This window comes from Pristiophorus japonicus, chromosome 12, assembly GCF_044704955.1.
Source record: "Pristiophorus japonicus isolate sPriJap1 chromosome 12, sPriJap1.hap1, whole genome shotgun sequence".
Classification (NCBI taxonomy): domain Eukaryota; kingdom Metazoa; phylum Chordata; class Chondrichthyes; family Pristiophoridae; genus Pristiophorus; species Pristiophorus japonicus.
Window position 1 is genome coordinate 71350272 of NC_091988.1, and position 23198 is coordinate 71373469.

The 23198-nt window shown below is 49.8% G+C and overlaps 1 protein-coding gene across 1 annotated transcript in view; it reads left to right on the forward strand.

The window, feature by feature from the left end:
• LOC139276779 (sodium- and chloride-dependent taurine transporter-like) overlaps nucleotides 1-23198 on the forward strand; it is a 67997-nt gene that overhangs the window by 11437 nt on the left and 33362 nt on the right. Inside the window, exons 4-5 of the mRNA XM_070894782.1 lie at nucleotides 14439-14573; nucleotides 16247-16481. Coding sequence (XP_070750883.1) covers nucleotides 14439-14573; nucleotides 16247-16481 — 370 coding nt within the window. The remainder of the gene's footprint in view (nucleotides 1-14438; nucleotides 14574-16246; nucleotides 16482-23198) is intronic.

The window sequence follows — 23198 nt, forward strand, 5'->3', positions numbered from 1 at the left end:
CGGGTGGGTTCGGGGGGATCCATGATGAGACAGGTGGTTGTGAGCCTGATGGATGATCTGGTCATGTGTAGTGTGATTGTTAAACCTTTGCTAATAAACCAACTAGTTCTTAATAGCAACGTGTTGCTATGAATTCTTAAGCGAAGAACCCATGAAGCAAATACATTACACCCTCTGAGGCCGATATATCCTCCCTGAGGGGCGGGGCCCAGAACTGAGCCCAGTTACTCCAGGTGGGGCCTAAGCAGGACAAGTGAAGCATCAGTTTAGAATTCCAGCCCCCTTGAGATAAAGACCAAACGATCCATTAGACTTGTGTGATTGCTTTTGGTACCCGTGCACCAGCTTTTAATGACTTGTGTACACAGCCTCACAAATCTCTGCTCCTCCACAACTGCTAGTTTTCTGCCATTTGGAAAAAGCTGCGATTTATCTTTCTTGTCACTTAGAGAGCGAGAAATAGCAAATTGTCGCTCCGGTCTTGGACCATCGACGCTGGTGGGACAGGGAGGGGGGTGTAAAGTTTGATGGCAGTGTTATTTGCTTCGAAGTGCAGCTGCCAATATTGGTCTCACCCCTCGCAAGGAAAGTGCAGTCAGTCCTTGAAATTAGGGCATGGGCACTAACGAGGTTTGTGTGAAATCCTCTGAAAGCTGAAATAAAAAACAGAAATGCTGGAAACGCTCGGCAGGTTGGGCAGAATCTGTGGAGAGAGAGAGAGGGAGAGAGTTAACATTTCAGGTCTGCGACCCTCCGTCAGAGGAAATACTTTCTGTCTGTGCACCCTGTCGCATTCAATGTTCCTGTTAACTTTTTGTTTGGGTGCATGGCCCCTTTAAGAGGATTTGAGGCCCGTTCAAAACGGTGCGCGTGCATGGTTTTTCCTCTCGAAGAGCTGATGAGCTGGATGGCGGGACCTCCGGAGCGCTGCGCGGCTGTGCAGCTTGACGGGAACGTTTGTGACTACACGTCAAGAATTACTTGATTGGCTGTGAAGCTCTTTCTTCGAATCACAGAATCAGAGAGAATTACAACACCGAAGGAGGCCATTCGGCCCATCGGGTTTGGGACATCCTGAGGTTGTGAAAGGGCTGTAGAAATACAAGCTAGATAGAGTGGTTAGGATGAATCTATTTCCCTTAGCCGAGGGGTCAACAACCAGGGGCATAGATTTAAAGTAATTGGGGGGAGGTTTAGAGGGGATATGGGGAGAAATTTCTTCACCCAGAGGGTGGCGGGGGTCTGGAACTCACTGCCTGAAAGGGTGGTAGAGTCAGAAACCCTCACCACATTTAAAAAGTACTTGGATGTACACTTGAAGTGCTGTAACTTGCAGGGCTACGGACCAAGAGCTGGAAAGTGGGATTAGGCTGGATAGCTCTTGTCAGCCGGCTTGGACACGATGGGCCAAAATGGCCTCCTTCTATACTGTAAATTTCTATGATTCTATGATGAAGTTCTTTCAATCTTTCCTTCTAGTGCCACCTGAAGCTCAGTGGGTAGCATTCTCGTCTCTGAGTCAGAAGGTCGTGGGTTCAAGTCCCAGTCCAGGAACTTGAGCAAATAAATCCAGGCTGACACTCCCAGTGCAGTACTGAGGGAGCGCTGCACTGTCAAGAGGGGCAGTACTGAGGGAGCACTGCACTGTCAAGAGAGGCAGTACTGAGGGAGCGCTGCACTGTCGGAGGGGCAGTACTGAGGGAGCGCTGCACTGTCAAGAGGGGCAGTACTGAGGGAGCGCTGCACTGTCTGAGGGGCTGTCTTTCAGATGAGACATTTAACCGAGGCTCCGTCTGCTCTCTCAGGTGGATGTAAAAGATCCCATGGCACTATTTCAAAGAAGAGCAGGGAAGTTATCCCTGGTGCCCTGGCCAATATTTATCCCGCAATCAACATAACAAAAAAAAACAGATTATCACGTCATTATCACATTACTGTGTGGGAGCTTGCTGTGCACAAATTGGCTACCGAGTTTCCCATATTACCACAGTGACTGCACTTCGTTGGCTGTAAAGCGCTTTGAGACGTCCTGAGGTTGTGAAAGGCGCTATTGAAATGCAAGTCTCTCCTTCTTTGTTATTGAGCAAATGGATAGAAGCAAAAAATCAGCTGGAAATCCGTACACTGACTTTCAAAAAGTCTAATTTCAAGGCCTTAAAAAAGCAGTCAGAAAAATAGAAGCCAGTAATTGTGCAGGGTTTTAACAGATAAACAGTGTCGGTGTGTAGCCATAAATGTTGTAACATGAGATGTATTCTCTGCCTTTCCCACTGGGCACTGCTTAGAGCTGCCTCGTCTCCAGGTCTGGTACTCGATAATCACTGGTCAGTGAGGAGCAGCCATTTTGTGATGAATTCCCCTTTCCATGGCCTGTAAACAAAGGACTGATCATCTCCCAGGAGGCAGTGAGCAGTTCAGCTGCCCTGCCCGCCCTCCCCCCGCCCCCGCTCCTTGTCTCGGAGCCAAGACCTGAGTCAATGTTTAACGAGTCCGCTTTGCAAAGTGTCCTGTGTGGAGGAGGAGGAGGAGGAGGATGTAATGCATTTGCTTCATGGGTTCTTTGCTTAAGAATTCATAGTAACACATTGCTTTTAAGAACTAGTTGGTTTATTAGCAAAGATTTAACAATCACACTACACATTACCAGTTCATCCACCAGGCTCACAACCACTTGCCTCATCGTGGATCCCCCGAACCCAACTGGCTGGGGTTTTATTGAGTCTTGTGAACATCACACGATTGGCTCTACAAATCCGTGAGCACACTCTCAAGTGCGTACATTACAGAGGGGGAGATGGTGGTAAAACCCATCGACCCCTTGTGCCCCTCGCAGTCTGCTCTTGTGCAGCTCGGTGTCGATGGTCCCTCGGTCTCAGTCCAGTGTCAAACAAGGAGCCTTTGAGTCCCAGCTTCGAGATGCTGCTGGATGGAAAACTATGAGTTTAAGGTTTGCAGAAAAAGCCAGTCGTGGCCAGGGTCTTTTGTTCCTCCCGCCCACATAATGATTTGTTCAGAGAAAACAAATCATGGGCACCGTTGCATAGCTCCATCGTCCCAGAGAGCTGATTCCGCGAAACGATTGTGAGTTATCAGGTGGAGATTGATAGAATCGTACTGCACAGAAGGAGGCCATTCGTCCCATCGTGCCTGTATTGGCTCTGAGAGAGAGTGATTCAATTCCACCACCCTTTGTGTGTGTGTGTGTTGGGGAGAAAGGAGTGTTTGCTGACTTCCCTCCTGTTTTTTATAAATTTCTGATGCCGGGGTCCGATGATATCTGCCTCCTTCAGTCTAACGTAACCGGCAGAGCAAGCTTGTCATTGTATTTAACAGTCTGGGTAACTGAAGACTTGGCTGGTGATACCATTCCCTCTCTGCGGCAACTGCCGAGGGACACCCTGACGGATTGGACAGTCCGTAATCTTCGTACCGAAGCTGTCGGTCACTCTGACCCCTGACCTTCTCGAGCCCCGTCTCTGCAATCAGAAAATGGCCAATCATTCCTCTCTCCTCGGGTGCTGACATCAAACTATCTACACGTGTGTGTGTGTGTGCCTGCGCGCGAGTGTGCATTCTTCAAAAAAAATTATCATTGATTGTTTCGGTACCAGATTGTGACAGGCAACAACTGCTTCGAGCTGGAACCCTTTCCAAAAATATTTTGGAAGGGGGAGTCAAACTGGGAGCAGCTGAAGAGATTGTGAAGCTTGACTGCTGGGCCCGGCAACTGATTAATGCCAAAGAAAGACTTTCACTTATATAGCGCCTTTCACAACCACCGGCGTCTCAAATCGCTTTACAGCCAATGAGTACTTTTGAAGTGTAGTCATTATTGTAATGTGGGAAATGCGGCAGCCAACTTGTGCACAGCAAGCTCCCACAAACAGCGTTGTGATAATGACCAGATAATCTATTTTTATTATGTTGATTGAGGGATAAATATTGGCCCCAGGTCACCGGGGAGAACTCTCCTCCTTTTCTTCGAATAGTAGCCATGGGATCTTTTACATTCTCTTGAGAGAGCAGACGGGGCTTCGTTTTAACGTCTCATCTGAAAGACGGCCCCTCCGACAGTGCAGCGTTCCCTCAGTATTGCCCCTCCGACAGTGCAGTGCTCCCTCAGAACTGCCCCTCCGACAGTGCGGCATTTCCTCAGTACTGCCCCTCTGACAGTGCGACACTCCTTCAGCACTGCTGGGTGTGTCAGCCTGGATTTTTGTGCTCAAGTCCCTGGAGTGGGACTTGAACCCACAACTCCCACTGAGCCACAGCTATTAAAAAAAACTAAAAATACAAAGGGAACAGTTCGACCTCCGCCCAGAGTGTGTGAGAAAAGGTGCAGAAGAGTCTCACCTTCGCACGGTTTTTACCGGCTCTTTTTGCCATGTACTGGCAATGGGGAAACTCGAAGGAGTGCCAGGGTGATCCAGACCAGGATGTGGGGGCGGGAGGGGGCGGGGTGGGGGGGTTCCAAGGTTCCCAGCTTCAATGCCCCAGGTCTGTGCTAAGTTAGCTGATGTCGGGCGGAAATCCCGCCAGGATTCTCGCGGCTGATTGCAATCCAGTGAGTGCCATTCAAGAGTGCGCGCCTGGATGTTGGATGAGGGCCGGATGGGACGTAATTGTGATGCCGTCTGCAGTCGAATAGTTGGCAAATACTAGCAGCCTGGATTCAACTGCGATGCCCTGACAGTTGAATAGTCTGACAATACCCACTGCTTGGGCTCGACTATGATGCCCAGACAGTTGAATAGTCTGCCAGTAAGCTGTCTGGGTTCAGCTGTGATGCACCCCTTGGTCGAATAGTTGCCCCACATGTGCCGAACAACTGCTTGTGTGAGGCACTCAAGTGAGTGCTGGCACCATTCGATGGGGCAAGTAACTGAGATGTGAATTGCCTATTTCCCCCAGAAGCCCGGCCAACACCAATGGCAGGCCAAGAGGCTGGTGTCTTTAGTTGGGGTGAGGGGGCGGGAAACTGATCCTCAATGCGGAGTCCGTGAGGAGCGTTAACAGCAATGCTTGACAACTCACAACGACTGGCCAAGGGTTGTGTGTGCGCCACACCCGGGGGAAGCAAGGGTTCGGAGACACACCACATCATACAGGACACAACAGGCGTGGGGATAGTGAGCACCATCACTCTTACTCTCCCGATGTCCACGGGAATCACAAGTTCACAAACAAAGGAATCAGTGTGCGCCCCCAGCCTGCTTTCTGGCTCCTCTTGCTCGGTTCACGCTCGGGTGCCTCGCAGCAAACAGTTATTTCTTGTTCAGCTTGTTTGGCAAGGGTGAGGGTGGGAGCTGGTCTGGACTGAAAGGGATGTGGAACACGCCTGATGAACTTAACTGGCGCGCAGCGCAAGAGTGTGGCGCAAGAATAGTTAAAGGTCCGAGGGGTAGCTGGTCTCGATCTATCCTGAGGGGGAAACGCGAAGCGAGATCGCTGGCTCTCCCGACGCTTGCTGAGATACGAATGTGGCTACCACTGACAGTGAGAGGCGCTGTGTCTCCCGCTGGAACACAAACAGCTCCTCAATGAACTGTGAAGTGACGTTGAATCTTGGCTACATTAAACAAGCTCAAGGCTGATGTTATAGAGCAGGCGATAAGCACAGAGACACAAACTCTGCCGAACATGCTGAGGGAGTGGGGAGGTTTGCTGCGCGATGCAGCGGGCTGGGTGGTGTCCGTCCGCTTTTACTTTGCTGCGAACAGAAGCATCCACCTCTCTGAGAGTTTCAGGCGCAATAGAGTGCGTATTTGGACAAATTGCTCACAGCCCGCAGAGGGAATGGGGGCCTCGATGGAAAGAATGGGCTCTGTCCTTTGTTAACTCCTCACTGGTTGCATGCCAGACACGTACCTGATACACCAGCGAGCCAATCAGCTGGGGAAAGGATTGGCTCAGCACACAGGCTATTATGTGTGTGATCTGATCCTCTCTGACAATCTGCAGCCTGTTGTGCGCCCTACTTCATACACGTTTACAGCACCATTCGGCCCATCATGTCCACGCCGGCCGACCAAGAGCTACCCAGCCTAATCCCACTTTCCCGCTCTAGGTCCGGAGCCCTGCAGGTTACAGCACTTCAGGTGCACATCCAAGTACTTTTTAAATGTGATAGGGTGGTAGAGGCAGAAACCCTCTTCAGGCAGTGAGTTCCAGACCCCCACCACACTCTGCGTGAAGAAATTCCTCTCAAATCCCCTCTAAACCTTCTACCAATTAAACCTATGCCCCCTGGTTGTTGACCCCTCTGCTGAGGGAAACAGGTCCTTCCTATCCACTCTATCTGGGCCCCTCATAATTTTATACACCTCAATAAGGTCACCCCTCAGCCTCCTCTGTTCCAAAGAAAACAACCCCAGCCTATCTAATCTTTTCTCATAGCTAAAATTCTCCAGTCTAGGCAACATCCTCATAAATCTCCTCTGTACCCTCTCTCCTGTAATGTGGTGACCAGAACTGCACGCAGTACTCTAGCTGTGGCGTAACTAGTGTTTTATACAGTTCAAGCATAACCCCCCCCCCCTGCTCTTGTATTCTATGCTTCGGCTAATAAAGGCAAGCATTCCGTACGCTGCCTTAACCACCTTATCGACCTATCCTGCTACCTTCAGAGATCTGTGGACCTGCATTCCAAGGTCCCTTTACACTTTTCTTCTACCCTTTCAGTGACCTACCATTTAATGTGTATTCGTGAGTGGGCACTGCTTTGATGTACAATACATTTTCATGAATGTTTACTTGCACCCTAATCTCCGGTTTTGGGGGGTGAATGTTAGGGCCTTCATCTATCCCAGTTGCCAACTCATTTCCTTCTACTTTTTAATGTGATGGTGAAAGGTGCATGTTGGCATTGTGATGGCAGAAGTCACACCCTTAATCAAACAAAGTGAAGCTGAATAAGCTTACAACTGTATTTCTTTAATCAAATGTCATCATGTTAGTGAACATGTATTTAATACAGCTAATGTGGCTGAGGTGCGACGAATGTTTGGGGCGGCGGTGTGGCAAATGAGGATACGAGACCCAGAAGAGCCGAGGGCCCAGGGGCAGCACGGGCCAGCCCACACTGCGATATGTGTGCGCACTAGGTCCGTGCAGCAGAGCTGGTCGCCAGTCGTCCTGGTTAACCCTTGTCACTGGATAAAGGCCTCGCTCTGTCAAGCCCGTGTGGTGATTGATGTGCACAGGCATCTTCCACCCCTTCAGTTGGACTTCAGGACTGGAATATCGGGTCCTTCATTGAAACATCTGTGAACTCGTGGAAGCAAGTCATCTTCGCCCGAGGGACCGCCTATGATGATGATGATTCCCTTACCTTGTTAGCCCTCCCCAAATGCATTACCTCATACTTCTTCCGATTGAATTCCATTTGCCACTGTTCTGCCCACCTGACCAGTTCATTGCTATCTTCCTGCAGTCTGCAGCTTTCTTCTTCATTATTAACCGCACTGACCATTTTTGTATCATCTGCAAACTTCTTAATCATGTCCCCCTACATTGAAGTCGAAACCATTGATGTATACCATAAAAAGCAAGGGAGCCAACACTTCTGCACTTGATGCCTGGTGCACTGCAGTAAACTTTTGACTGGGAGGTAGCATTATTCACTTTGGAGTCAGTGGGTGCGACACTCCCTCAGTACTGCCCCTCCGACAGTGCAGCGCTCCCTCAGTACTGCCCCTCCGACAGTGCAGCGCTCCCTCAGCACTGCCCCTCCGACAGTGCAGCGCTCCCTCAGCACTGCCCCTCCGACAGTGCAGCGCTCCCTCAGTACTGCCCCTCCGACAGTGCAGCGCTCCCTCAGTACTGCCTCTCCAACAGTGCTGCGCTCCCTCAGTACTGCCCCTCCAACAGTGCAGCGCTCCCTCAGTACTGCCCCTCTGACAGTGCAGCACTCCCTCAGCACTGCATTGGGAGTGTCGGGCTGGATTATGAGATCAAGTCTCATGGAGTGGGATGTGAACCCACAACATTCTGACTCAGAGGCAACAGAGCTACTCACTGAGTCACAGCTGACACTGCAAGACTTTTTGTCGGAAGTCGACTCAATTTGCTTGTCGGTGCCGTGTTGTTGGTGCGCATTATCGCACCATGTTCAGTTACATAATGAGTCACTGCTCTCCCAAAGTCAGTCAATGTGTGTGAAGTGTTGCGGGATGTGTGTGAGCAAGACTGCTGCCTGTATCTTTATTGATGTGTGTTTTCAGAAAAGGTGAATTAGCTCCCCAGTATAATGTTAGATTCACGAATTGTACCTGCGACGTTCTGGAGGATCAGGCTGCCAGATTCTCTGTGAGGCATCTTTTAATTGTCTTTAATAATGTGGCTAAGTCTGAAAAACAGCCTGAATCCATTCTCTTTGTTGACGTAAAGGCAGTGTGCAGGAGTGGCTGGAGATAACTGGGACAGGCAGCATGAAGGGGCTTGCCCATACAGCAGTACCTGGTCTCCAATCGTCTCGGACCCCCGCCACTGGACCAAGACCTTGCTATGCCAAGCCCATGTGGTGGCTGGTGTGAAATGGCCACTCCATGTTAAAAGAACACTCACACAGGCATCTTCTACCCTTCAAAATGAAGCTCGGGACCTAGAATCTCAGGACCCTCATGGACAACTCTAACAGCCTAAAGGTGGTCCTGAAGGGTTCGATGACTGGGCATTACATAAAGGACCAGCTCAGAAGGCTCGGCTCATTGGTATCATTCCTGCCCCTGAGTCAGATATGCAGGGTTCGAAACTGTAACGTATTTACTTCATGGGTTCTTTGCTTAAGAATTCATAGCAGAACATTGCTATTAAGGACTAGTTGGTTTATTAGCAAAGGTTTAACAATCGTACTACACATTCCCAGTTCACCCACCAGGCTCACAACCACCTGCCTCATCGTGGATCCCCCAAACCCAACTGGCTGGGGTTTTATTGAGTCTTGTGAACATCACGTGACTGGCTAAGCTACTCCCAACTCAACAGCTCGACCAACCTGTGAGCATACTCCCAAACTCACACATTGCAGAACCCCGCTCCCAACAGTTTCGGCGACTGAATTCGGGAGCTCCGGCTTTGAATTCTGGGCTGACATCCAGCGGGAGCCTTGTGTCCGGTGGGTCTTAGTGGCCCACTCCCTCCCCCCCCCCCCCCCACCCATTGTATGTGGGGCGCGAGCCCATAAACCCCTCCCCCACCCCTGGTATAGGACTGCCTTCCCCATCAGCCAGGATGGTCACAATAGTCCTCTCCTCTGAGGGGGAAAGTGCAAAGTGTCAACAGCAACCTAGCTTGACTGAGCTCGTGTTCTGCTGACAATTCTTCAACTTGCAATTGGTTGTTTGACGGGGTGGGGGGAGGGGGGGGGTGGCCAGAATTGGAGTACCCAGCGCTGCATTGACATCGAGTTGGACGGTGTTTGGAGTTCTTGTACCAGCTCAGTCTCCCTCGGTTAATCTCACGTGGCCCCGTTGCTTAGTCAAGCACCCCTCTGGCAGAGTTCTGCCCCGGGGTTGTTCCCCCTACCCCTCACTGGGCCGGGTCTCGGTGGACGGAGTTAAGAGCGAGATCAGGCCATAATCTTGACTGAATGGCGGAACAGTCTCGAGGGGCTGAATGGCTTCCCGCTCCCATGCTCCCCCGATCAGTGAGATTTTCTGATGTAGAGAAACCTGGCCCCCGAGAGGTGAAACCGCTGGAAAATGTTTGCAGGAAATGAGCAGAGTTTGAAAGAGGAAGCTGAGTTGCCTGCTTTGCCTGCACGGGCTCTGTGAGTGAGTCATTGTGGTTGTTGGCGGGTGTGCAGCCAGCTCTCGGATTACATTCTCTACCAGTTTGCATCCCATATTAGCCCCGTTCAGCATCTGTCTGATCAGTGGGCCCTTATCCACCAATCAGATAAGGTATCGCCTCTCCCAGAGAAACCAGCTTCACCCTTTTTTGGGGGCAAATTTCCCGCTGGTAGTTCAGTTACTATTCGCCGATGAGGTTGCAGTTTTGGATTTATTTCCAGCTCCCCCCCCCACCCCTTTCCCCCCATTTCTATCTATGAAAGTGCAGCCCCCCCCCCCCGCCCCCTCTACACTGCACCTGCACCGTCGAGTGAGTCACGCTGTCAACAATGTGTCGTGCTGGTTTGACGTAATCTCACAAGCCTCTCCTTCACTGCTCTGCACCGCTCCCCTCCCCCAGTCCCATTGCCCTGGCAGTCAATTCACTGTACAGTCCTTCACACTGAGACGCCAAGGGTAAGCGATCTAAATATAGGCCTGCACGCAGCCGTCGCTCTCTCTCTCAAGGTAATAGGAAACTAGAGACCCGAGCCAGCTTATTGGCGCTCTCGTTTGATGTTCCGATCCAGCAGCTCGTGTGTCAGTGCCGGTCCCCACCCCCCCCCCCCACCACCACCACTATGACAGGCTCCTGTGTTCATGCTGCAGTGTGCACCAATTACTTAGTGACACACGTACAATGATATTATAACCGCCCGGTTCAATAACAAAATGTCTGCCTAACAGACCTTCAAATATAGAGCTCCCTCCTCACTCTCTCACACACACTCGCACTCAAAACACACACACACACACTCATACACTCTCACACACTCACTCACACACTCTCTCACACACTATCTCACTCACACTCTCACACACACACCTCACTCACACTCACTCACTGTCTCTCACTCACTCACTGTCTCTCACTCTCTCACTCACTCACACTCACTCATTGTCTCTCACTCACTCACTGTCTCTCACTCACACTCTCTCTCACACACACACTCTCTCAGTCACACACTCTCTCACACACTCACACACACATACTCTCACTCACACACACTCTCACACTCACACACACTCTCACACTCACACTCTCACACTCACACACACTCTCTCACACACTCACTCACACTCTCACACTCTCACTCACACACACTCACACTCACACACTCTCTCACTCACACTCTCTCACACACACACACTACATTAAGGACACTATGTAAATGCTGTTTGTTGCTGCTGTTTTTGTCTCTGCACTGCGATTTGGATTGCTCCGATGACGCTGTCCCACCATTTGCTGCTAGATTGAGCACAGGGATGTTGTCAGAGACGATGGTTACACCGGCTGGCAGGAATACCTGCCCGCCTGCTCGGGGTAGAAGCAGGCCAGCCTAGAGTCAGGGATCGGAGGGGGAAGGAGCAGAGCTGGAGGGTGATGCATAACTCACGTCAGGAGCTTATCTAAACGGATCCAGATAAGATGGAAAGCTCCATACAGGCATGGAATGGCTTCACATTAATAACTCAACAAAAGATACCTTAGTGACAATGGAAAACATTTTTACAAAATTGTTAATATTTTCTTATACTTGATCAGTGTTTCTTTTTAGAGAAATCAGGGTGAGTCACTACATGCAAAACAGAAACAACTTGAAGGTCTTACATTTATATAGCACCTTTCACAACCTCAGGACTGACGTCCCAGAGCGCTTTACAGCCAATGAAGTACTTTTTGAAGTACAGTCACAGTTGTAATGCAGGAAACGCATAGCCAATTTGCACACAGCAAGCTCCCACAAACAGCAATGTGATAATGACCAGATAATTTGTTTTTGTTACAATGATTGAGGGATAAATGTTGGCCCCAGGACACCGGGAACAACTCCCCTGCTCTTCATTGAAATAGTGCCATGGGATCTTTTACGTCCACGTGAGAGGGCAGACAGGGCCTCGATTTAACATTTCATCCGAAAGACAGCACCTCCAACAGTGCAGCACTCCCTCAGTACTGCCCCTCCGACAGTGTGGCGCTCCCTCAAACTGCCCCTCCGACAATGCGGCGCTCCCTCAGCACTGCACTGGGAGTGTTAACATAGATTTATGTGCTCAGGTTCCTGGCAGTGGGACTTGAACCCACGACATCCTGACTCAGAGGCGAGAGTGCTGCCCACTGAGCCACAGCTGACATTGAGCAGAGAGGCTAAGCTAGCCACTCTCAGCTGAGGCGATACAATTGGTCTCCTTGGGTCCGTGAAGGGAAAAATGGGGCAAGGCTCTTGACCCTGTGGGTTCATCGCTCCCTGTGCTCGCTGACCCACATTGACTGCGGGTCTGGCAACACCTCGATTTAAAAATTCGCCTTATGTTCAAATCCCTCCATGGCCTCGCCCCTCCCTATTGGATGAGACATTAAACCGAGGTCCCGTCTTCTCTCTCAGTTGGACATAAAAGATTCCACCGCACTATTTCGAAGAAGAGCAGTGGAGTTCTCCCTGGTGTCCTGGGGCCAATATTTATCCCTCAACCAACATCACTAAAACAAATGATCTGGTCATTGTCACATTGCTGTTTGTGGGAGCTTGCTGTGTGCACATTTCCCACATTACAGCAATGACTACACTCCAAAAATACTTCATTGGCTATAAAGTGCTTTGGGATGTCCTGAGGTGGTGAAAGGCGCTATAGAAATGCAAGTCTTGCTTTCCCTATCTCTGGAACCTCCTCCAACCCCCCCAAGATCTCTGCACTTCTCCAATTCTGCCCTCTTGAGCATCCCCGATTTCCATCACTCCACCATTGGCAGCCGCGCCTTCAGCTGCCTGGGCCCCAAGTTCTGGAACTCCCTCACTAAACCTCTCCGCCTCTCGACCTCTCTCTCCTCCTTTAAGACGCTCCTTAAAACCTCCCTCTTTGACCAAGCTTTTGGTGGCCTGTCCCAATATCTCCTTTCTATGGCTCGGTGTCAAATTTTTGTCTGATTTACGCTCCTGTGAAGCACCTTGGGACGTTTTACTACGTTAAAGGCGCTATATAAATACAAGTTGCTGTTGTTGAAGATACCCGGCCTCTTTCCCCAAGAGCGGAACACGGGGATTTTGTGAGCAAGCAATAAGCGACAGAAATCTCGCTGTGTGATTAGCCGCCTGCAGACCTCGGGATTAAGGCGCTCAGCATTCCCGAGCTGTGCCCCTTGGTGGGCAGCGAGACTATCTGCCCAGCACCACAGACGCTCGCCCAGACCCCCGAGCCCCGAGCCTGCGCTGTGAGGGCCACACTCCCGGGGGGTCGGGCTCAGTTCACCTGCGGCAATGGTTTACTTCCTGAATTCAATCTTTTTGAGGGGAAAAAAAGTGATAAAATTCCCAGAAAACATTCAATAAACGGAAATGGAGAAAAGAAGGAACCTGTTGTAGCCGGGAGGCTGCTTCTTGGAGCGCTGTGTCCCTGAGGTCATTACCATTAGATTATGGAGTCCTTGTGGTTCAAAGTGAATCGTACGCTTTGATTTGAAGAGCTTACTCAGCCCTCGCAGTAATAAGCTCAAGGTTAACTTGTTCAGAAAGCGAGTTACAGATGTGGTTTTTGGGTGTATATATATATATACGGCAGCGTTGATGCTGTGTACAGACCTGGCCTCATTCCATCCCTGGCCGGCCTTGTCACATCTCAGCAGTTTACCAATAAAGTGGCGGGAGACAAAATAAAGTAATCTTTAACACGGAGCCGTTTGATGCTGTTGCCAGTGGGGCTGGACCTGGCGAGGCACTGCGTGTTAGGCAGTGTGTGTAGCCTCACCCCTGCCCTGGGCTGTACGCGGTGTGATATGGGTGATTGTGGCTGCGGCGCAAACCTGGCGCCGGCCGGCGAGGACAACACCAACTTGTGTCGTCGGCAACAAACTCTTGCTTTCAAATCAGACGCAGAGCAAAGCCCCAGTGTCTCCGGTCTTCGTCTGAAGCCACCAAGGAGAGGGGGGGGGTGGGGCGGGCGGGGGACTGGGGACTGGAGTGGGCCCTCCATCCCATATGGGCTCAGGTCCTCGCGTGGCGGCGGGCTCCTCGACTGATGGAGGCGTCACATCTAGCCCCTTCGACACCCTGTCCTCCAATCCTGGCCAGCGCAGGGCTGACTGAACGGCAACCAGACCAGAGTTGGAGTGAACGGCACAGGCCGGCGATCGAGAGGTTAAGGAGCACAATGACTTTGTCTCTTTCTAATCATTTAGCCCTGGGAGCTGGCTGGTGCTCAGAACTCTGCCTTGCCCCACTCAATGGCAAAGTCAGGGTCCGGGGCCCAGGGCTCATTGAGTCCACCTACCGCCCACCATCTTTGGGCCAAGATGGCGTATGGATTAATCCAGCTGACACATCAGTACTGGGGGATAGCGGGGGGGGTGGGCAGTGATGGGAAATTGTGGCATCCACAAACAGCGCCCCCTGTAGGACCATCCTAGTAAATCTCCTCTGCACCCTCTCCCATGCCTTCACATCGTTCCTAAAGTGTGGTGCCCAGAATTGGACTCCAGTTGGGGCCTAACCAAAGCTTGCTGTAGTCTGTCTTCATTTTATTGGAGTAGAACAAAAATTACGTTTTTTATTTCTGTGAGGAACCTAGTTCTCTCTGTTAATATGTGTGACATTTTTTTTCTTCTCCACTCAGGTGCATTTCTTATCCCATATTTTATCTTCCTGATTGGTGGAGGTCTACCCGTGTTCTTCCTGGAGGTAGCTCTTGGTCAGTACACTTCCCAAGGGGGCATCACCTGTTGGGAAAAACTCTGTCCCATTTTCTCTGGTAAGTTCCGGAATTCAGTGCCAGCTCGAGACTTGTTTCCTTGAGGGGCGGTGTGGTTGAGGGGTCAGAGGGGAGGAGCAAGGGGAAAGATGGTTCCTTAACCAAAGTTAGGGGTAACCCAATGAATGAAGAGGGATGGATGGATAGATTTTTGTTGGGTAAGGGTATTGTGGGTTACCGAGCCAAGGCGGGTGAATGGAGTTAGGACACAGATCAGATGTGATCTGACTGAATGGTGGAACAGGCTCGAGGGGCTGAATGGCCCACTTCTGCTCGTATGGTTGAGAATGGCAAGAGGGAGATAAAAGAAGATTGTGGCCAAGGTCTCATTAAGCCATTAATGACTCAAGCTGACTAGCCTGGTCTTGTTCCCGTAAACATCTGGGGGGTCAGTTGAGGTCGACCGAGGAATGTTGGATAGCGACCCACCCAATGTCATAGGTTAATATTAACCCCTGCCGCCGAATCTGTGTTTTTCAAAATTAATTCTTGGGATGTGGGCGTCGCTGGTAAGGTCAGCATTTAGTTACCCTGAGAAGGTGATGGGCCTTCTTGAACCGCTGGGAGCGGGTTTGATACAAATTGAGTGTCCCACTTGGCCACTTCAGAGGTCAGTTAGCAGCCAACCAGGTTGGTGTGGGGTCTGGAGTCACCTATAGGCCCAGACCGGGTAAGGACGGCAGGTTTCCTTCCCTAAAGGGACATCGGTGAACCAGTTGGGTTTTTAACGACAATCCAACAGCTTCATGGTCACTTTTTAAAACAAACTTTCAAGTTGCGGGGATGTGGTTCTGGGCTCAGGCTCTGGGGATTACTTTGGTGTGGGACTGGGGCCCCAGAGCGGGTTGTGATGAGAAAAACAGAATATTTTTTAAATGGTGAGAAAAATGTTGTTTTCAGAGGGATCTGGGTATTCTTGTACAGGAAACACAGAAAGCTAGCATGCAGGTACAGCAAGCAATTAGGGAGGCAAATGGCATGTTGTCCTTCATTGCAAAGGGGTTGGAGTATAAGAGCAAGGAAGTCTTGCTACAATTGTACAGGGCCTTAGTGAGACCACACCTGGAGCACTGTGCACAGTTTTGGTCTCCTTATCTCAGGAAGGATATACTCGCTTTGGAGGCGGTACAACAGACTGATCCCTGGGATCAGAGGGCTGTCTTATGAGGAGAGATTGAGTAGATTGGACCTAAACTCTCTGGAGTTTAGATGAATGAGAGATGATATCAGTGAAACATACAAGATTCTGAGAGTAGATGCTGAGAGGATGTTTCCCCGGGCTGGAGAGTCTAGAACCAGGGGTCACAGTCTCAGGATAAGGGGTCGGCCATTTAGGACTGAGATGAGGAGAAACTTCTTCACTCAGAGGGTGGTGATTCTTTGGAATTCTCTGCCCCAGAGGGCTGTGGAGGCTCAGTTGTTGATTATATTCAAGACAGAGATCGATAGATTTTTAGACTCGAGGGATATGGGGATTGGGCGTGAAAGTGGAGCTGAGGTAGAAGATCAGCTGTGATCGTATTGAATGGTGAAGCAGGCTCGAGGGGCCGAATGGCCGACTCCTGCTCCTAATTCTGATGTTCTTATGAGGGGCGGGTGTTGGAATGTTGATATTTTGCTACTTTTTAAATTTCTTGTTTAAAAAAAGAAGACGATATGTGTTTGTTGGACAGGAATTGGCTGTGCATCGATCATCATTGTCTCCCTGTTGAATGTTTACTACATCGTTATTCTGGCCTGGGGACTCTACTACCTCTTCCAGAGCTTTCAGGCTGAGCTGCCCTGGGCTAGATGTGGCCACCCATGGAACACTCCGAACTGCATCGAGGACACACTGCGCAAGAACATATCTGTCTGCTTCAGCTGCAATGGCACCAACTTCACATCACCAGTGACAGAATTCTGGGAGTAAGAAACGCCAAACAATTCCATTCTCATCTTTTTTTTTTTTTAACCACATGTCGCCGAAGTCTAGCCGCGATTGGGGTCTCGCCCGGCGGGCTGGGTGAGCCGGACTGGTGGCACCGCGGCGGCTTCGGGGCGCCGCGCTGATTCCTCCTTCAGTGGCCGTGAAAGCGTGGCGCTCGGGCTGGTGAATGTTACCCCCCCCCGCCCACACACGGTGCCAGGTGCTGAATAGTGGTGGCGGCCTGCCCTTGCACTCGCTGACCCCTGGGCAGGGGGGGAAAAACCCCGTTCTCGTTATTTGACAGAACCGCCGCGGGTAGGATGGGCCAAATGGCCTCCTCCTGTGCCACAGGATCCAGCGGTCATGCACACTGCGTAGCCACAGTGTAAGGTCAGGACTGGGTCTCCGCTGCAGTAGACCAGGGAACTCATTGTCACATCGAAAGCCACGGGTTGATTCCTTTCCCTCTCTGCCTCCTCGTGCTCGATTCAAGGTCTCCCACCCCAGGTTGTCTGCTCCCGGGACAATATCCTCCTCTGTCCCCCTGCGATGTGACGATCTCTGAATCCTCCATTTCATCCTTGCCCAATGGCCCTGCCAGTCCCTGCCTGCTACTGCCCTTCACCCTTTGACCAAACTTCTGAGCCTCAACAACCTCTCTCTCTCTCTCTCAACCCTGCTCTCTTTCTCCAAATAGCACTGACTGCGATGGCAGCATTCCTGTTCTCACTCCGATTGAGAGACTCGGATTTGAGGTTGCTGTTCACTCACCTGTAATGTATTTGCTTCATGGGATCTTTGCTTAAGAATTCATAGCGACACATTGCTATTAAGAACTAGTTGGTTTATTAGCAAAGGTTTAACAATCACACTACACATTACCAGTTCATCCACCAGGCTCACAACCACCTGCCTCATCGTGGGTCCCCCGAACCCAACTGGCTAGGGTTTTATTGAGTCTTATCAACATCACGTGACTGGCTAAGCCACTCCCAACTCAACAGCTCGACCAACTTACGAGCATACATTACATCACCTATCACCTTGCTTGCTGACCTACATTGGCTCTCGGTCCAGCAACGCCTCGATTAAAAAAAATTCTCATCCTTGTTTTCAGATCCCTCCATGTCCCTCGCCCCCCCCTCCCTAACTCTGTAACCTCCTCCAGCCCCACAACCCTGCCAAGATCTCCGCGCTTCTCCAATTCTGGCCTCTCGCACATCCCTGATTTTAATCGCCCCACCATTGGCGGCCGTGCCTTCAGCTGCCTGAGCCCTGAGCTCTAGAATTACCTCCCTCACCTCTCTCTCCCCAACTCTGAGACGCTCCTTAAAGCATATCTCCTCATGTGACTCGGTTTCAACTTTTGTCTTAATTACGTTCCTGTGAAGCGCCCTGGGACGTTTTACTATGTTAAAGGTGCTATATAAATACGAATTGTTGTTGCTTTTAATGTTGACTATGCTTCTCATTTCCACCTGTACCACACCTTACATCAGGGCCTTCCAGGACATCTCTCTCCATCTCGACCTTTGGGCTTTTGCAGACTCTACCAGGGTCCGATGGACTCCATAGATTTCTCGAATTCTGATGCTTTCCAACTCCTATTTTGCAAAGATTCCAACGCTCTCCTTTCTCTGTCTCCACTGTACCTGCCGCAATGCTTCCAGATTTTCCCACTGGACCTTCTGAGGTGTTCAAAGACTTTCTCTTCTCCCACTTTCCGCCCCATACCCACCATGTCCACCTGCTCAAATTCCTGCCGTCTGCAATGTCATGTATCTTCACCCCCACCCACACCCCGCTCTGTTCGTGCCAGATAGAACTTGCATCCTGAGAGTCTTCCCCACGCAACTGTAACCAGCCCCCTGGCCCCTTCCCAATGTCCATGATACAAGGCACCAATTCTCCTCCCAATTACTTTGCATGTACATCCTCCTGCCTAGTACAGCGGGCATGCAGTTCATTGTGGGACCTCAGCTACATCGGTGGGACCAGAAACAGATTGGTTGTCAGCCGTGGCTCAGTGGGCAGCGCACTCGCCGCTGAGTCAGAAGGTCATGAGTTCAAGTCCCACCCCAAAGACGTGAGCCCATACTCTAGGCTGACACTCCCTAATGCCAGTACCGAAGGAAGGCTGCATTGTCAGAGACGTAAAACCAAGGCCCCGTCTAACGTAAAAGATGCCACGGCAATATTTTGAAGAAGAGCAGAGTTCTCCCCGGTGTCCTGGGGCCAATATTTAGTCCTCAACCAACATCCCTAAAACAGATTATCTGGTCATTATCACATTGCTGTTTGTGGGATCTTGCTGTGCACAAATTGGCTGCCGCATTTCCTACATTACAACAGTGACTACACTTCAAAAAGTATTTCTTTGGCTGTAAAGCACCTGAGGTGGTGAAAGGTGCTATACTCTTCCTTTAAACATCTCTGATGTTCACAAGTATGATTCTGTTCTCCCTGTGGCCCAGCACATCAACTCTCCCTCCCTCCCTCCCTCCCGCTTGCTCTGTTCTTCCTGCCTTTGACCGGCCTGGGGCAAACCCAATCTCGGTGCACACTTTTTTAATGTGGTGACCACAACTGCACGCGGTACTCCAGCTGTGGCCTAACTAATGTTTTAGAGTCCTCCCAATTCACCTTCCCTTTTGGAACTGTTTCTGTTTCCATGTGGTCTGACCAATGCCTTGCTGTTGTCTGACTGGGGCGTCGCTTGGTGGCCTGAGATTGACTGGGAGTCACCATGCAGTATGGGACATGTTGGCCAAGTTTGGCAGCATATCTTCCCTGAAGGACATCAGTCAACCAGTTGGGTTTTTACACTGATTATAAATGTAAATGTGATTCCAACACCATGACCGACAGGCAATCGTACCCACAGCACACGTCACAGCCCCGGCTCATGTATTCAGTCCCGTTTCTTCACTTCGCCGCGTTCTATAAAAAGTCTCTCTACATCCGCTCCACATTGGCAAAGGATCGGCACCTAATGCTTTAACCTCTCTCTTCTCTTTTCAGATGTTGATGAACCAATCCTGCGTCTCCAGCATTTTCTGCTTTTTTATATCAGACGTTACTTTTTTTTCCCCTCTACAGGAACGTCTGTGGTGGGAAACGCAGATATAACTGGAGGTACACGTCTGGTGTAAAGGCGGGGTAGAGGGAGCTTTACTCTGTATCTAACCCGTGCTGTACCTGCCCTGGGAGTGTTTGATGGGACAGTGTAGAGGGAGCTTTACTCTGTATCTAACCTGTGCTGTACCTGCCCTGGGAGTGTTTGATGGGACAGTGTAGAGGGAGCTTTACTCTGTATCTAACCTGTGCTGTACCTGCCCTGGGAGTGTTTGATGGGACAGTGTAGAGGGAGCTTTACTCTGTATCTAACCCGTGCTGTACCTGCCCTGGGAGTGTTTGATGGGACAGTGTAGAGGGAGCTTTACTTGGTATCTAACATGACTTCCCCTTCATAAATCCATGCTGACTCTGCCTGACCAAATTTTGCTTTTCCAAATGTCCTGCTAATAATGGACTCCAACATTTTCCCAACCAGAGATGTTAGGCTAACTGGTCTATAGTTTTCTGCTTTTTGTCTGCCTCCTTTTTTAAATAGAGGTGTTACATTTGTAGTTTTCCAATCTGCTGGGATCTCCCCAGAATCCAGGGAATTTTGGTAAATTACAACCAATGCATCTACAATCCCTGCCGCTACTTCTCTTACGACCCAGGGGATTTATCTGCCTTTAGTCCCATTAGCTTACTGAGTACCACCTCCTTAGTGATTGTGATTGTGTTAAGTTCCTCCCCCCCTATAGCCTCTTGACTATCCACTGTTGGGATCCTCTACTGTAAAGACTGATAGAAAATATTTGTTCAGAGTTTCTGCCATCTCCATGTTCCCCATTACTAATTCCCTGGTCTTATCCTCTAAGGGACCAACATTTACTTTAGCCACTCTTTTCCTTTTTATATACCTATAGAAACTCTTGCTATCTGTTTTTATATTTTGTGCTAGTTTACTTTCATAGTCTATCTTCCCTTTCTTAATCATCTTGTTAGTCATCCTTTGCTGGCTTTTAAAAGCTTCCCAATTTTCTGTCCTCCCACTAGTTTTGGCCACTTTGTATGCCCTTGTTTTTAATTGGATACCGTCCTTTATTTCTTTAGTTAGCCACAGATGGCTTTCTTTTCTCTTAAACCCTTTCCTCCTCACTGGAATATATTTTTCTTGAGAGTTGTGAAATATCTCCTTAAATGTACACCACTGTTCATCAACCGTCCTACACTTTAATCTATTTTACCAGTCCACTTTAGCCAACTCTGCCCTCATATCTTCATACTCTCCTTTATTTAAGCTTAGTACGCTGGTTAGAGATCCAACTTTCTCACCCTCCATCTGAATTTCAAATTCAATCATGCTATGATCACTCATTCCAAGTGGATCCTTTACTAGGAGATTGTTTATTAATTCTGTCTCATTACATAGGACCAGATTTAAGATAGCCTGCCCCTTGGCTGGTTCTGTTACAGACTGCTCAAGGAACCCGTCCCTTATGCACTCTATGAGCTCTTCCTGAAGGCTACCCCGACCAATTTGATTTGTCCAATCAATATGGAGGTTAAAATCACCCATGATTATTGCTGTTCCTTTTTTACAAGCCCGCACTATTTCCTGGTTTATGCTTCAACCAACAGAGTTGCTACTGTTAGGGGGCCTATAGACTACGCCCACCAGTGATTTTTTTCCCGCTTCCTTATCTTCACCCAAACTGTTTCAACATCCTGACCATTTGAATCAATATTGTTTCTCGCTATTGCAGTGATTCCATCCTTTATCAATAGAGCTACCCCACCTCCTTTTCCTTTCTGTCTGTCCTTCCGGATTGTCAAATACCCCTGAATATTTAATTCCCAGTCCTGGTCACCTTGCAACCATGTAGAGGGGGCTTTACTCTCTATTTAACCCTGTGCTGTACCTGCCCTGGGAGTGTTTGATGGGACAATGTAGAGGGAGCTTTACTCTGTATCTAACCCGTGCTGTACCTGCCCTGGGAGTCTTTTAATGAGAGTGTAGAGGGAGCTTTACTCTGTATCTAACCCGTGATGTACCTGCCCTGGGAATGTTTGGTGGGTCAGTGTTGAGGGAGCTTTACTCTATATCTAACCCATGCTGTACCTGCCCTGGGAGTGTTTTATGGGACAGTATAGAGGGAGTTTTACTCTGTATCTAACCCCGTGCTGTACCTGTCCTGGGAGTGTTTGATGGGACAGTGTAGAGGGAGCTTTACTCTGTATCTAACCCGTGCTGTACCTGTCCTGGGAGTGTTTGATGGGACAGTGTAGAGCGAGCTTTACTCTGTATCTAACCCTGTGCTGTACCTGCCCTGGGAGTGTTTTATGGGACAGTGTAGAGGGAGCTTTACTCTGTATCTAACCCGTGCTGTACCTGCCCTGGGAGTGTTTGATGGGACAGTGTAGAGGGAGCTTTACTCTGTATCTAAACCGTGCTGTACCTGCCCTGGGAGTCTTTTAATGAGAGTGTAGAGGGAGCTTTACTCTGTATCTAACCCGTGCTGTACCTGCCCTGGGAGTGTTTGATGTTGACTGGGTTGACCCAATCTCCAGAAACGACACCCTGGGTCACTTGAAACGATCTGTATATCTTGTCTATATATCTATATATATATTTATAATTTTAAAAGATGCTATTTAAGCTAAGAGGGAATAAGTTTTTCGAATATGAGCACGGACATTTCGAGATCAGTATATCCAACAATTTCTGTTTTCACTGTTATTTTGCAGTTCTTTCCCTCAGTGCCACTGTAAACGTGTGGCGGTGTCTTGTACTGTGGGCAGAGGGGTTGCCCGAACTGACAAATCAGCGGTCCAGAACACTAAACCGCATAGATGATCGGGATGGGAGCTATCTGACCCCGTTCATGGGGGAATCCTTAATATTGCTTTATCCTTGACCCCCCGAGGCCGGGACAGGCCCCTTTATTGTGATGGCGAGGTCGCTCACACTAAATTGGAACTTGTTATATTCCAAAGGTAGCCCTTGGCTGTTTTGTTTCTTAATGTTGACCGAAAAAAAATTTTTTTTTGCATGCCAGCTTTCATCCCTCCGAGGACCCCGTGGCATGCTCGCCCGCTTTCAGTGAGCATGTAAACAGCACACTGCCCGATTGGCACTGTGGCACCCGCCTTCAGTCACCTCTTTGCTTCTCACGTTCGTCTTCCTCCCAATAATGCTGTTTTTTTTCTCTCTCTCTCTCTCTTTTTCTATCTCTCCCTTTCTCTTCCCACTCTCAATCCCTCTCTCTTTCGCCCTTTCGATCCCTCCCTTTTTCTCTCTCTCTCTCTCCCTCTTTCTTTCTCTATCCCTTCCCCTCTCTCCCCCCTCTCTCTCCCTCTTTCTTTCTCTATCCCTTCCCCTCTCTCCCCCCTCTTTCTCCCCTCTTTCTCTCTCTCTCTCTCCTCTTTCTTTCTCTATCCCTTCCCCTCTCTCCCCCCTCTTTCTCCCCTCTTTCTCTCCCTCTCCCCCTCTCTCTCCTCTCTCCCCCTCTCTCTCCCTCTTTCTTTCTCTATCCCTTCCCCTCTCTCCCCCCTCTTTCTCCCCTCTTTCTCCCCCTCTCTCTCCTCTCTCCCTCTCCCTCTCTCTCCTCTCTCCCTCTCCCCCTCTCTCTCCTCTCTCACTCTCTCTCCTCTCTCTCCTC